Genomic DNA, 14,470 nt, shown 5'->3' with positions numbered 1-14,470 from the left:
GGCTGAAAATTCCAAAAAACAGCATGCCTCTTCTCCTGCAAAGAATCACAACTCCTCGCCAGCAAGGGAACAAAACTGGATGGAGAATGAGTTTGATGAATTGACAGAAGTAGGCTTCAGAAGGTGGGTAATAACAAACTCCTCTGTGCTAAAGGAGCATGTTCTAACCCAATGCAAGGAAGCTAAGAAACTTGAAAAAAGGTTAGAGGAATTGCTAACTAGAATAACCAGTTTAGAGAAGAACATAAATGACCTGATGGAGGTGAAAAACACAGCATGAGAACTTCCTGAAGCATACACAAGTATCAATAGCCAAATTGATCAAGAGGAAGAAAGGATATTGGAGATTGAAGATCAACTTAATGAAATAAAGCATCAAGACAAGGTTAGAGAAAAAAGAATGAAAAGGAATGAGCAAAGCCTCCAAGAAATATGGACTATGTGAAAGACCAAACCTCCATTTGATTGGTTTACCTGAAAGTGATAGGGAGAATGGAACCAAGTTGGAAAACACTCTTCATGATACTATCCAGGAGAACTTCCCCAACCTAGCAAGACAGGCCAACATTCAAATTCGGGAAATACAGAGAACACCACAAAGATACTCATCAAGAAGAGCAACCTTGACACAATCATCAGATTCACCAAGGTTGAAATGAAGGAAAAAATGGTAAGGGCAGCCAGAGAGAAGTGTCTGTCCACAAAGGGAAGCCCAACAGACTAACAGCAGATCTCTCTGCAGAAACCCTACAAGCCAGAAGAGAGTGGGTGACAATATCAACATTCGTAAAAGAATTTTCAACCCAGAATTTCATATCCAGCCAAACTAAGCTTCAGAAGTGAAGAAGAAATACAATCCTTTATAGACAAGCAAATGCTGAGAGGTTTTTGTCACCACCAGGCCTGCCTTACAAGAGCTCCTGAAGGAAGCTCTAAATATGAAAAGGAAAAGCCGGTACCAGCCACTGCAAAAACATACCAAATTGTAAAGACCATTGACACTATGAAGAAATTGCATCAACTAACAGGCAGAATACCCAGCTAGCATCATAATGATGGGATCAAATTCACACAGATCAATATTAATCTTAAATGTAAACAGGCTAAATGCCCCAATTAAAAGACACAGACTGACAAATTGGATAAAGAGTCAAGAACCATGAGTGTGCTGTGTTCAGGAGACCCATCTCATGTGCAGTGACACACATAGGCTCAAAATAAAGGGATGGAGGAATATTTACCAAGGAAATAGCAAAAAATAAAAAATAAAAAAAAGCAGAGGGTGCAATCCTAGTCTCTGACAAAACAGACTTTAAACCAACAAAGAACAAAAAAGAAAAAGAAGGGCATGACATAATGGTAAAGGCATCAATGCAACAAAAAGAGCTATCGTAAATATATATGCACCCAATACAGGAGCACCCAGATTCATAAAGCAAGTTCTTAGAGACCTACAAAAAGACTTAGACTCCCACACAATGATAGTGGGAGAGTTTAACACCCCACTGTCAATATTAGACAGATCAAAGAGACAGGAAATCAACAAGGATATTCAGGACTTGAACTCAGCTCTGGACCAAGCAGACCTAATAGACATCTACAGAACTCTCCACCCCAAATCACAGAATATACATTCTTCCCGGCACCACATTGATTGCACTTATTCTAAAATTTACCACATAATTGGAAGTAAAACATTCCTCAGGAAATGCAAAAGAATGGAAATCATAACAGTCTCTCAGACCACAGTGCAGTCAAATTAGTACTCAGGATTAAGACACTCACTCAAAACCACCCAAGTACATGGACACTGAACAAACTGCTCCTGAATGACTACTGGGTAAATAATGAAATTAAGTCAGGAATAAATAAGTTCTTTGAAACCAATGTGAACAAAGACACAAAGTACCAGAATCTCTGGGACACAGCTAAAGCAGTGTTTGAGGCAAATTTATAGCACTAAATGCCCACAGATGAAAGCAGAAAAGATCTAAAATCGACACCTTAACATCACATTGAAAAGAACTAGAGAAGCAAGAGCAAACAAATTCAAGAGCTAGCAGAAGACAAGAAATAACTAAGATCAGAGAAGAACCGAAGGAGACAGAGACATGAAAAACCCTTAAAAAAAAAAAAATCAATGAGTCCAGGAGCTGGTATTTTGAAAAGATTAACAAAATAGATAGACCACTAGCCAGACTAATAAAGAAGAAAAGAGAGAAGAATCAAACAGATGCAATAAAAAATGATTAAGGGGCAAATACAAACTACTACCAGAGAATATCGTAAGCACGGCTATGCAAATAAACTAGAAAATCTAGAAGAAATGGATAAATTCCTGGACACATACACCATCTCAAGACTAAGCCAGGAAGAAGTCGAATCCCTGAATAGACCAATAACGAGTTCTGAAATTGAGGCAGTAATTAGTGGCCTACCAACCAAAAAAACCCCAGGACCAGATGGAGTCACAGCTGAATTATACCAGAGGTACAAAGAGGAGCTGGTACCATTCCTTCTGAAACTATTACAAACAATGGAAAAAGGGGAACTCCTCCCTAACTCATTTTATGAGGCCAGCATCATCCTGATACCAAAACCTGGCAGAGAAACAACAAAAAAAAATTTCAGGCCAATACCCCTGATAAACATCAATGAGAAATTCCTCAGTAAAATACTCATAAACCAAATCCAGCAGCACATCAAAAAGCTCATCCACCATGATCAGGTTGGCTGCATCCCTGGGATGCAAGGTTGGTTCAACATACACAAATCAGTAAACATAACCCATCACACATTAATATTCTCTGATGGTAGTTTATATTTCTTTGGGATCAGTGGTGATATCCCCTTTATTATTTTTTATTGGATCTATTTAATTCTTCTCTTTTTAATTATACTTTAAGTTTTAGGTTACATGTGCACAACATGCAGGTTAGTTACATATGTATACATGTGCCATGTTGGTGTGCTGCACCCAGTAACTCATCATTTAACATTAGGTATATCTCCAAAAGCTATCCCTCCCCCCTCCCCCCACCCCACAACAGGCCCCAGTGTGTGATGCTCCCCTTCCTGTGTCCATGTGTTCTCACTGTTCAATTCCCACCTATGAGTGAGAAAATGTGGTGTTTGGTTTTTTGTCCTTGCAATAGTTTGCTGAGAATGATGGTTTTCCAGCTTCATCCATGTCCCTACAAAGGACATGAACCCATCATTTTTTATGGCTGCATAGTATTCCATGGTGTATATGTGCCACATTTTCTTTATCCAGTCTGTCATTGTTGGACATTTGGCTTGGTTCCAAGTCTTTGCTATTGTGAATAGTGCCACAATAAACATACGTGTGCATGTGTCTTTATAGCAGCATGATTTATAATCCTTTGGGTATATATCCAGTAATGGGATTGCTGGGTCAAATAGTATTTCTAGTTCTAGATCCCTGAGGAATCGCCACACTGACTTCCACAATGGTTGAACTAGCTTACAGTCCCACCAACAGTGTAAAAGTGCTCCTGTTTCTCCACATCCTCTCCAGCACCTGTTGTTTCCTGAATTTTTAGTGATCGCCATTCTAACTGGTGTGAGATGGTATCTCATTGTGGTTTTGATTTGCGTTTCTCTGATGGCCAGTGATGATGAGCATTTTTTCATATGTCTTTTGGCTGCATAAATGTCTTCTTCTGAGAAGTGTCTGTTCATATCCTTCACCCACTTTTTGATGGGGTTGTTTGCTTTTTTCTTGTAAATTTGTTTGAGTTCATTGTAGATTCTTGATATTAGCCCTTTGTCAGATGAGTAGATTACAAAAATTTTCTCCCATTGTGTAGGTTGCCTGTTAACTCTGATGGTAGTTTGTTTTGCTGTGCAGAAGCTCTTTAGTTTAATTAGATCCCATTTGTCAAATTTGGCTTTTGTTGCCATTGCTTTTGGTGTTTTAGACATGAAGTCCTTGCCCATGCCAATGTCCTGAATGGTATTGCCTAAGTTTAGTTCTAGGGTTTTTATGGTTTTAGGTCTAACATATAAGTCTTTAATCCATCTTGAATTAATTTTTGTATAAGATGTAAGGAAGGGATCCAGTTTCAGCTTTCTACATATGGCTAGTCAGTTTTCCCAGCATCATTTATTAAATAGGGAATCCTTTCCCCATTGCTTGTTTTTGTCAGGTTTGTCAAAGATCAGATGGTTGTAGATATGCGGCATTATTTCTGAGGGCTCTGTTCTGTTCCATTGGTCTATATCTCTGTTTTGGTACCAGTACCATGCTTTTTTGGTTACAGTAGCCTTGTAGTATAGTTTGAAGTCAGGTAGCATGATGCCTCCAGCTTTGTTCTTTTGGCTTAGGATTGACTTGGCAATGCAGGCTCCTTTCTGGTTCTATATGAACTTTAAAGCAGTTTTTTCCAATTCTGTGAAGAAAGTCATTGGTTGCTTGCTGGGGATGGCATTGAATCTATAAATAACCGTGGGCAGTGTGGCCATTTTCACGATATTGATTCTTCCTACCCATGAGCATGGAATGTTCTCCCATTTGTTTGTGTCCTCTTTTATTTCATTGAGCAGTGGTTTGTAGTTCTCCTTGAAGAGGTATTTCACGTCCCTTGTAAGTTGGATTCCTAGGTATTTTATTCTTTGAAACAATTGTGAATGGGAGTTCACTCATGATTTGGCTCTCTGTTTGTCTGTTATTGGTATATAAGAATGCTTGTGACTTTTGCACATTGATTTTGTATGCTGAGACTGCTGAAGTTGCCTATCAGCTTAAGGAGATTTTGGTCGGAGATGATGGGGTTTTCTAGATATACAATCATGTCATCTGCAAACAGGGACAATTTGACTTCCTCTTTTCCTAATTGAATACCCTTTATTTCCTTCTCCTGCCTTTTTGCCCTGGCCAGAACTTCCAACACTATGTTGAATAGGAGTGGTGAGAGAGGGCATCCCTGTCTTGTGCCAGTTTTCAAAGGGAATGCTTCCGTTTTTTGCCCATTCAGTATGATATTGGCTGTGGGTTTGTCATAGATAGCTCTTATTATATTGAGATACATCCCATCAATACCTAATTTATTGAGGCTTTTTAGCATGAGGCGTTGTAGAATTTTGTCAAAAGACTTTTGTGCATCTATTGAGATAATCATAGGGTTTTTGTTGTTGATTCTGTTTATATGCTGGATTACATTTATTGATTTGCATATGTTGAACCAGCCTTGCATCCCAGGGATGAAGCCTACTTGATCACAGTGGATAAGCTTTTTGATGTGCTGCTGGATTCAGTTTGCCAGTATTTTATTGAGGATTTTTGCATCGCTGTTCATCAGGGATATTGGTCTAAAATTCTCTTTTTTTGTTGTGTCTCTGCCAGGCTTTGGTATCAGGATGATGCTGGCCTCATCAAATGAGTTAGGGAGGATTCCCTCTTTTTCTATTCATTGGAATAGTTTCAGAAGGAATGGTACCAACTCCTCCTTGTACCTCTGGTAGAATTTGGCTGTAAATCCATCTGGTCCTGGACTTTTTTTGGTTGGTAAGATATTAATTATTGCCTCAATTTCATAGCCTGTTATTGGTCTATTCAGAGATGCAACTTCTTCCTGGTTTAGTCTTGGGAGGGTGTATGTGTCCAGGAATTTATCTATTTCTTCTAGATTTTCTAGTTTATTTGCACAGAGGTGTTTATAGTATTCTCTGATGGTAATTTGTATTTCTGTGGGATCGGTGGTCATATCCCCTTTATCATTTTTTATTGCATCTGTTTGATTCTTTTTTTATAAATTTTTTTTTGCACACAAAACAATAAACATTTTCTAAAAATACATACAAACAAAAAGATGCATATCAAACATATTAGGAAGGTTGCACATGGGAAGTCGGGGAATAGAAATGGGGGGTGGGAATTAAAATAAATGAGAGAGGGACTTTATATGGATCAGTGATAATAACTCAATCCTCTATTTGAAAAAGAAGAAGGAGAAGGAAGAGGAAGAAAAAGAAAGTGGGATAAAGGATCAGAAAGGGAGGAAAATAGAAAAAATTAGAGTATGACTCCAGGGTAGACCAGTTTTGTTGTCACTGGGTTGGTTGGTTGGTTTGTCTGTTGTATTTTTCATGTTTCGCCATGTTGGCCAGACTGGTCTCGAACTCCAAGCCCAAAGTGATCAACCCGACTTGGCCCCCCAGAGTGCCGGGACCACAGGCGTGAGCCACCACGTCCAGCCCCCACATTGCTTCTGGCCTCCGTGGTAGACCTCCCAGATGGGGCGGTTGGGCAGAGGCGCACCCCACATCCCAGACGGGGTGGCTGGGCAGAGGGGCTCCTCACTTCCCAGACGGGGTGACCTGGTAGACGAGTTGCGCATTTCTTCCCAGACGGGGCGGCTGGGCAGAGACGCTCCTCACTTCTTCCCAGATGGGGCGGCCAGGCAGAGGTGCTCCTAACTTCTTCCCAGACGGGGCAGCCGGGAAGAGGCGCTCCTCATTTCCCAGACGATGGGTGGCCGGGCAGAGGCGCTCCTCACTTCCCAGATGGGGCGACCGGGCAGAGGCGATCCTCATTTCCCAGACGGGGCGGCCGGGCAGAGGCGCTCCTCACTTCTCCCCGGACGGGGCGCCCGGGCAGAGGCGCTCCTCACTTCTTCCCAGATGGGGCGGCGGAGGCGCTCCTCACTTCCCAGAAGATGGGTGGCCGGGCAGAGGCACTGCTGACTTCCCAGACGATGGGTGGCCAGGCAGAGGCGCTCCTCACTTCCCAGATGGGGCGACCGGGCAGAGGTGCTCCTCACTTCTTCCCGGACGGGGTGGCCAGGCAGAGGCGCTCCTGACTTCTTACCGGACGGGGCGGCCGGGCAGAGGCGCTCCTCACTTCTTCCCGGACGGGGCGGCCGGGCAGAGGCGCTCCTGACTTCTTACTGGAAGGGGCGGCCGGGCAGAGGCGCTTCTCACTTCTTCGCGGATGGGGCGGCCAGGCAGAGGAGCTCCTCACTTCTTCCCGGACAGGGCGGCTGGGCAGGGGCGCTCCTCACTTCTTCCCGGACGGGGTGGCCGGGCAGAGGCGCTCCTCACTTCTTCCCAGACGGGGCGGCCGGGCAGAGGCGCTCCGCACTTCTTCCCGGAAGGGGCGGCCAGACAGAGGCGCCCCTCACTTCTTCCCAGACGGGGCGGCCAGGCGGAGGTGCTCCTCACTTCTTCCCGGAGGGGGCAGCCGGGCAGAGGCGCTCCTCACTTCTTCCCGAATGGGGCGGCCGGGCAGAGGCGCTCCTGACTTCTTACTGGAAGGGGTGGCCGGGCAGAGGAGCTCCTCACTTCTTCGCGGATGGGGCGGTCGGGCAGGGCAGAGGAGCTCCTCACTTCTTCCCGGACGGGGCGGCTGGGCAGGGGCGCTCCTCACTTCTTCCCGGACGGGGTGGCCGGGCAGAGGCGCTCCTCACTTCGTCCCAGATGGGGCGGCCGGGCAGAGGCGCTCCGCACTTCTTCCCGGAAGGGGCGGCCGGACAGAGGCGCCCCTCACTTCTTCCCAGATGGGGTGGCCAGGCAGAGGTGCTCCTCACTTCTTCCCGGAGGGGGCGGCCGGGCAGAGGCGCTCCTCACTTCTGAGAAAATGGGTGGCCGGGCAGAGGCGCTCCTCACTTCCCAGACAATGGGTGGCCGGGCAGAGGCGCTCCTCACTTCCTCCCGGATGGGGCGGCCAGGCAGAGGAGCTCCTCACTTCCCAGATGGGGCAACCGGGTAGACGCGTTGCGCATTTCTTCCAAGATGGGGCGGCCGAGCAGAGTCGCTCCTCACTTCTGAGACGATGGGTGGCCGAGCAGAGGCGCTCCTCCCTTCCCAGATGATGGGGGGCCAGGCAGAGGCGCTCCTCACTTCCCAGATGGGGTGGCCGGGCAGAGGCGCTCCTCACTTCTTCCCGGACGGGGCGGCCAGGCAGAGGTGCTCCTCCCTTCCACACGGACGGGGCGGCCAGGCAGAGGCGCTCCTCACTTCCCAGACGATGGTTGGCCGGGCAGAGGTGCTCCTCACTTCCAAGATGTTGGGTGGCCGGGCAGAGGCGCTCCTCACTTCTTCCCGGACGGGGTGGCCGGGCAGAGGCGCTCCTCACTTCTTCCCGGAAGGGGCGGCTGGGCGGAGGCGCACCTCGCTTCTTCCCGGACAGGGCGGCCGGGCGGAGGCACTCGTCACTTCTTCCTGGACGGGGCGGCCGGGCGGAGGCGCTCCTCATTTCTTCCCAGATGCGGCGGCCGGGCGGAGGTGCTCCTTACTTCTTCCCAGACAGGGCGGTCGGGCAGAGGCCCTCCTCACTTCCCAGATGATGGGTGACCGGGCACAGGCGCTCCTCACTTCCCAGATGATGGGTGGCCGGGCAGAGGCGCTCCTCACTTCCCAGACGATGGGTGGCCGGGAAGAGGGGCTGCTCACTTCCCAGACGATGGGGGGCCGGGCAGAAGCCCTCCTCACTTCCCAGACGATGGGTGACCGGGCAGAGGCGCGCCTCACTTCCCAGATGATGGGTGGCCGGGCAGAGGCACTCCTCACTTCCCAGATGGGGCGGCCGGGAAGAGGCGCTCCTCACTTCCCAGACAGGGTGGCTGGGCAGAAGTTCTCCTCACTTATTCCCGGACGGGTGGCCGGGCAGAGGAGCTCCTCACTTCTTCCCGGAGAGGGCGCCTGGGCAGAGGCCCTCCTATCTTCCCAGATGAGGCAGCCGGGGAGAGGCGCTCCTCACTTCCCAGACGGGGTGGCCGGACAGAGGTGCTCCTCACTTCCCAGATGATGGGTGGCTGGGCAGAGGCGCTCCTCAATTCCCAGACGGGGCGGCCGGGCAGAGGCGCTCCTCACTTCCCAGACGGGGCAACCGGGTAGATGCGTTGTGCATTTCTTCCAAGATGGGGCAGCCGGGCAGAGACGGTCCTCACTTCTTCCCAGACGGGGCGGCCAGGCAGAGGAGCTCCTCACTTCTTCCCTGAGGGGGCGGCCGGGCAGAGGCGCTCCTCACTTCTGAGACAATGGGAGGCCGGGCAGAGGCGCTCCTCACTTCCCAGACAATAGGTGGCGGGCAGAGGCGCTCCTCACTTCTTCCCGGATGGGGCGGCTGGGCAGAGGCGCTCCTCACTTCTTCCCAGACGGGGCGGCCAGGCAGAGGCGCTCCTCACTTCCTCCCAGACGGGGCGGCCGGGCAGAGGCGCCCCTCACTTCCCAGACGATGGGTGGCCGGGCAGAGGCGCTCCTCACTTCCTAGATGTTGGGTGGCCGGGCAGAGGCGCTCCTCACTTAGTCCCAGACGGGGCAGCCGGGCAGAGGCGCTCCTCACTTCTTCACAGACGGGGCGGCCGGGCAGAGGCGCTGCTCACTTCTTCACAGATGGGGCGGCCGGGCAGAGGAGCTCCTCACTTCCCAGATGATGGGTGGCTGGGCAGAGGCACTGCTGACTTCCCAGATGATGGGTGGCCGGGCAGAGGGGCTCCTCACTTCCCAGATGGGGCGGCCGGGCAGAGGCGCTCCTCACTTCTTCCCCGACGGGGCGGCCGGGCAGAGGCGCTACTCACTTCTTCCCGGACGGGGTGGCTGGGCAGAGGCGCTCGGCAGTTCTTCCTGGATGGGGCGGCCGGGCAGAGGCGCTCCTCACTTCCCAGACGATGGGTGGCAGGGAAGAGGGGCTGCTCACTTCCCAGACGATGGGTGGCCGGGCAGAGGCGCTCCTCACTTCCCAGAGGATGGGTGGCCAGGCAGAGGCACTCCTCACTTCCCAGATGATGGGTGGCCGGGCAGAGGCACTCATCACTTCCCCGATGATGGGTGACCGGGCACAGACGCTCCTCACTGCCCAGATGATGGGTGGCCGGGCAGAGGCACTCCTCACTTCCCAGATGGGGGGGGCGGGCAGAGGCGCTCCTCACTTCCCAGATGGGGTGGCCGGGCAGAGGCGCTCCTCACTTCCCAGATGGGGCGGCCGGGCAGAGGCGCTCCTCACTTCCCAGACGGGGCAACCAGGTAGACGCGTTGCGCATTTCTTCCAAGATGGGGCGGCCGGGATAGACGCTCCTCACTTCTTCCCAGATGGGGCGGCCAGGCAGAGGTGCTCCTCACTTCTTCCCGGAGGGGGTGGCCGGGCAGAGGCGCTCCTCACTTCTGTGACAATGGGTGGGCGGGAAGAGGTGCACATCACTTCCTCCCGTACGGCAAGGCCGGGCAGAGGCGCTTCTCACTTCCTCCCGGATGGGGCAGCCAGGCAGAGGAGCTCCTCACTTCCCAGACGGGGCAACCGGGTAGATGCGTTGCGCATTTCTTCCAAGATGGGGAGGCCGGGCAGAGACGCTCCTCACTTCTTCCCAGACGGGGCACCCAGGCAGAGGTGCTCCTCACTTCTTCCTGGAGGGGGCAGTCGGGCAGAGGCGTTCCTCACTTCTGAGACGAGGGGTGGCCGAGCAGAGGCGCTCCTCACTTCGCAGATGATGGGTGGCTGGGCAGAGGTGCTCCTCACTTCCCAGACGGGGCGGCCGGGCGGAGGCGTTCCTCATTTCTTCCCGGACGGGGCGGCCGGGCAGAGGCACTCCTCACTTCTTCCCGGACGGGGCGACCAGGCAGAGGCACTCCTCACTTCCCAGACGTTGGGGGGCTGGGCAGAGGCGCTCCTCACTTCCAGGATGATGGGTGGCCGGGTAGAGGGGCTCCTCACTTCCCAGACGGGGCGGCCGGGCAGAGGCGCTGCTCATTTCTTCCCAGACGGGGCGGACGGACAGAGGCGCTCCTCACTTCTTCCCGGACGGGGCGCCCGGGCAGAGGCGCTCCTCACTTCTTCCCAGATGGGGCGGCCGGGCAGAGGAGCTCCTCACTTCCCAGACGATGGGTGGCCGGGCAGAGGCACTGCTGACTTCCCAGACGATGGGTGGCCGGGCAGAGGCGCTCCTCACTTCCCAGACCATGGGTGGCTGGGCAGAGGCTCTCCTCACTTCCCAGATGATGGGTGGCCGGGCAGAGGCACTCCTCACTTCCCAGACGGGGCAACCGGGTAGACGCGTTGCGCATTTCTTCCATGATGGGGCGGCCGGGCAGAGACGCTCCTGACTTCTTCCCAGACGGGGCGGCCAGGCAAAGGTGCTCCTCACTTCTTCCCGGAGGGGGCGGCCGGGTAGAGGCGCTCCTCACTTCTTCCCGGACGGGGCGCCCGGGCAGAGGCGCTCCTCACTTCTTCCCAGATGGGGCGGCCGGGCAGAGGAGCTCCTCACTTCCCAGACGATGGGTGGCCGGGCAGAGGCACTGCTGACTTCCCAGACGATGGGTGGCCGGGCAGTGGCGCTCCTCACTTCCCAGACGGGGAGGCCGGGCAGAGGCGCTCCTCAAATCCCAGACGGGGCGGCCGGGCAGAGGCGCTGCTCATTTCTTCCCAGACGGGGCAGACGGGCAGAGGTGCTCCTCACTTCTTCCCGGACGGGGCGCCCGGGCAGAGGCGCTCCTCACTTCTTCCCAGATGGGGCGGCCGGGCAGAGGAGCTCCTCACTTCCCAGACGATGGGTGGCCGGGCAGAGGCACTGCTGACTTCCCAGACGATGGGTGGCCGGGCAGAGGCGCTCCTCACTTCCCAGACCATGGGTGGCTGGGCAGAGGCTCTCCTCACTTCCCAGATGATGGGTGGCCGGGCAGAGGCACTCCTCACTTCCCAGACGGGGCAACCGGGTAGATGCGTTGCGCATTTCTTCCAAGATGGGGCGGCCGGGCAGAGACGCTCCTCACTTCTTCCCAGACGGGGCGGCCAGGCAGAGGTGCTCCTCACTTCTTCCCGGAGGGGGCGGCCGGGTAGAGGCACTCCTCACTTCTTCCCGGACGGGGCGCCCGGGCAGAGGCGCTCCTCACTTCTTCCCAGATGGGGCGGCCGGGCAGAGGAGCTCCTCACTTCCCAGACGATGGGTGGCCGGGCAGAGGCACTGCTGACTTCCCAGACGATGGGTGGCCGGGCAGTGGCGCTCCTCACTTCCCAGACGGGGCGGCCGGGCAGAGGCACTCCTCACTTCCCAGACGGGGCAGCCGGGCAGAGGTGGTCCTCACTTCTTCCCGGACGGGGCGGTCCGGCAGAGGCGCTCCTCACTTCTTCCCGGACGGGGCGGCCGGGCAGAGGCGCTCCTCACTTCTTCCAGGACGGGGCCGCCAGGCAGAGGCGCTCCTCACTTCCCAGATGATGGGTGGCCGGGCAGAGGCCTTCCTCACTTCCCAGACGATGGGTGACCGGGCAGAGGCGCTCCTCACTTCCCAGACGATGGGTGGCCGGGCAGAGGCGCTCCTCACTTCCCAGATGATGGGTGGCCGGGCAGAGGCGCTCCTCACTTCCCAGGCGGGGTGGCCGGGCAGAGGCGCTCCTCACTTCTTCCCGGACGGGGCGGCCGGGCAGAGGCACTCCTGACTTCTTACCGGACAGGGCGCCTGGGCAGAGGCCCTCCTATCTTCCCAGATGAGGCGGCTGGGGAGAGGCTCTCCTCACTTCCTAGACGGGGCAGCCGGGCAGAGGTGCTCCTCACTTCCCAGATGATGGGCGGCTGCGCAGAGGCGCTCCCCACTTCCCAGATGATGGGCGGTCGGGCAGAGGCGCTCCTCACTTCCCAGACGATGGGCGGCCGGGCAGAGGCGCTCCTCACTTCCCCGATGATGGGTGGCCGGGAAGAGGCACTCCTCACTTCCCAGATGGGGCGGCTGGGCAGACGCGCTCCTCACTTCCCAGATGGGGCGGCCGGGCAGAGACGCTCCTCACTTCCCAGACGGGGCGGCCGGGCAGAGGCGCTCCTCACTTCCCAGACGGGGCGGCCGGGCAGAGGCGCTCCTCACTTCTTCCCGAAGGGGGCGGCCCGGCAGAGGCGATCCTCACTTCTTCCCGGACGGGGTGGCCGGGCAGAGGCGCTCCTCACTTCTTCCCGGACGGGGCACCCGGGCAGAGGCGCTCCTCACTTCTTCCCGGACGGGACGGCCGGGCAGAAGCACTCCTCACTTCTTCACAGACGGGGCGGCTGGGGAGAGGCGCTCCTCATTTCTTCCCGGACGGGGCGACCAGGCAGAGGCACTCCTCACTTCCCAGACGATGGGGGGCTGGGCAGAGGCGTTCCTCACTTCCAGGATGATGGGTGGCCGGGTAGAGGGGCTCCTCACTTCCCAGATGGGGCGGCCGGGCAGAGGCGCTCCTCATTTCTTCCCGGACGGGGCGACCAGGCAGAGGCGCTCCTCACTTCCCAGACGTTGGGGGACTGGGCAGAGGCGCTCCTCACTTCCAGGATGATGGGTGGCCGGGTAGAGGGGCTCCTCACTTCCCAGACGGGGAGGCCGGGCAGAGGCGCTCCTCAATTCCCAGACGGGGCGGCCGGGCAGAGGCGCTGCTCATTTCTTCCCAGACTTGGCGGACGGGCAGAGGTGCTCCTCCCTTCTTCCCGGACGGGGCACCCGGGCAGAGGCGCTCCTCACTTCTTCCCAGATGGGGCGGCCGGGCAGAGGAGCTCCTCACTTCCCAGACGATGGGTGGCCGGGCAGAGGCGCTCCTCACTTCCCAGATGATGGGTGGCTGGGCAGAGGCTCTCCTCACTTCCCAGATGATGGGTGGCCGGGCAGATGCACTCCTCACTTCCCAGATGGGGCAACCGGATAGACGCGTTGCGCATTTCTTCCAAGATGGGGCGGCCGGGCGGAGACGATCCTCACTTCTTCCCAGACGGGGCGGCCAGGCAGAGGTGCTCCTCACTTCTTCCGGGAGGGGGCGGCCGGGTAGAGGCGCTCCTCACTTCTTCCCGGACGGGGCGCCCGGGCAGAGGCGCTCCTCAGTTCTTCCCAGATGGGGCGGCCGGGCAGAGGAGCTCCTCACTTCCCAGACGATGGGTGGCCGGGCAGAGGCACTGCTGACTTCCCAGACGATGGGTGGCCGGGCAGTGGCGCTCCTCACTTCCCAGATGGGGCGGCCGGGCAGAGGCGCTCCTCACTTCCCAGACGGGACGGCCGGGCAGAGGCGCTACTCACTTCTTCCCGGATGGGGCGGCCCGGCAGAGGCGCTCCTCACTTCTTCCTGGACGGGGTGGCCGGGCAGAGGCGCTCCTCACTTCCCAGACGATGGGTGGCAGGGAAGAGGGGCTGCTCACTTCCCAGAGGATGGGTGGCCGGGCAGAGGCGCTCCACACTTCCCAGACGATGGGTGGCTAGGCAGAGGCGGTCCTCACTTCCCAGACGATGGGTGGCCGGGCAGAGGCACTCGTCACTTCCCGGATGATGGGTGGCCGGGCACAGACGCTCCTCACTGCCCAGATGATGGGTGGCCGGGCAGAGGTACTCCTCACTTCCCAGATGGGGCGGGCGGGCAGAGGCGCTCCTCACTTCCCAGATGGGGTGGCCGGGCAGAGGCGCTCCTCACTTCCCAGATGGGGCGGCCGGGCAGAGGCGCTCCTCACTTCCCAGACGGGGCAACCGGGTAGACGCGTTGCGCATTTCTTCCAAGATGGGGCGGCCGGGATAG

General features: G+C 55.6%; 1 protein-coding gene across 1 annotated transcript in view; it reads left to right on the top strand.

The window, feature by feature from the left end:
- Positions 1 to 14,470, top strand: part of LOC129485286 (collagen alpha-1(II) chain-like) — a 20,612-nt gene extending 6,142 nt beyond the window's left edge. The window contains exons 3-8 of the mRNA XM_063642384.1: positions 7,821 to 8,005; positions 9,880 to 9,984; positions 10,575 to 10,600; positions 12,704 to 12,796; positions 13,857 to 13,969; positions 14,284 to 14,470. Coding sequence (XP_063498454.1) covers positions 7,821 to 8,005; positions 9,880 to 9,984; positions 10,575 to 10,600; positions 12,704 to 12,796; positions 13,857 to 13,969; positions 14,284 to 14,470 — 709 coding nt within the window. The remainder of the gene's footprint in view (positions 1 to 7,820; positions 8,006 to 9,879; positions 9,985 to 10,574; positions 10,601 to 12,703; positions 12,797 to 13,856; positions 13,970 to 14,283) is intronic.

Source organism: Symphalangus syndactylus, chromosome 6 (genome assembly GCF_028878055.3).
Source record: "Symphalangus syndactylus isolate Jambi chromosome 6, NHGRI_mSymSyn1-v2.1_pri, whole genome shotgun sequence".
Classification (NCBI taxonomy): domain Eukaryota; kingdom Metazoa; phylum Chordata; class Mammalia; order Primates; family Hylobatidae; genus Symphalangus; species Symphalangus syndactylus.
The sequence above is the reverse complement of the archived record's forward strand: the minus strand, read 5'-3'. Positions and strand labels throughout refer to the sequence as shown.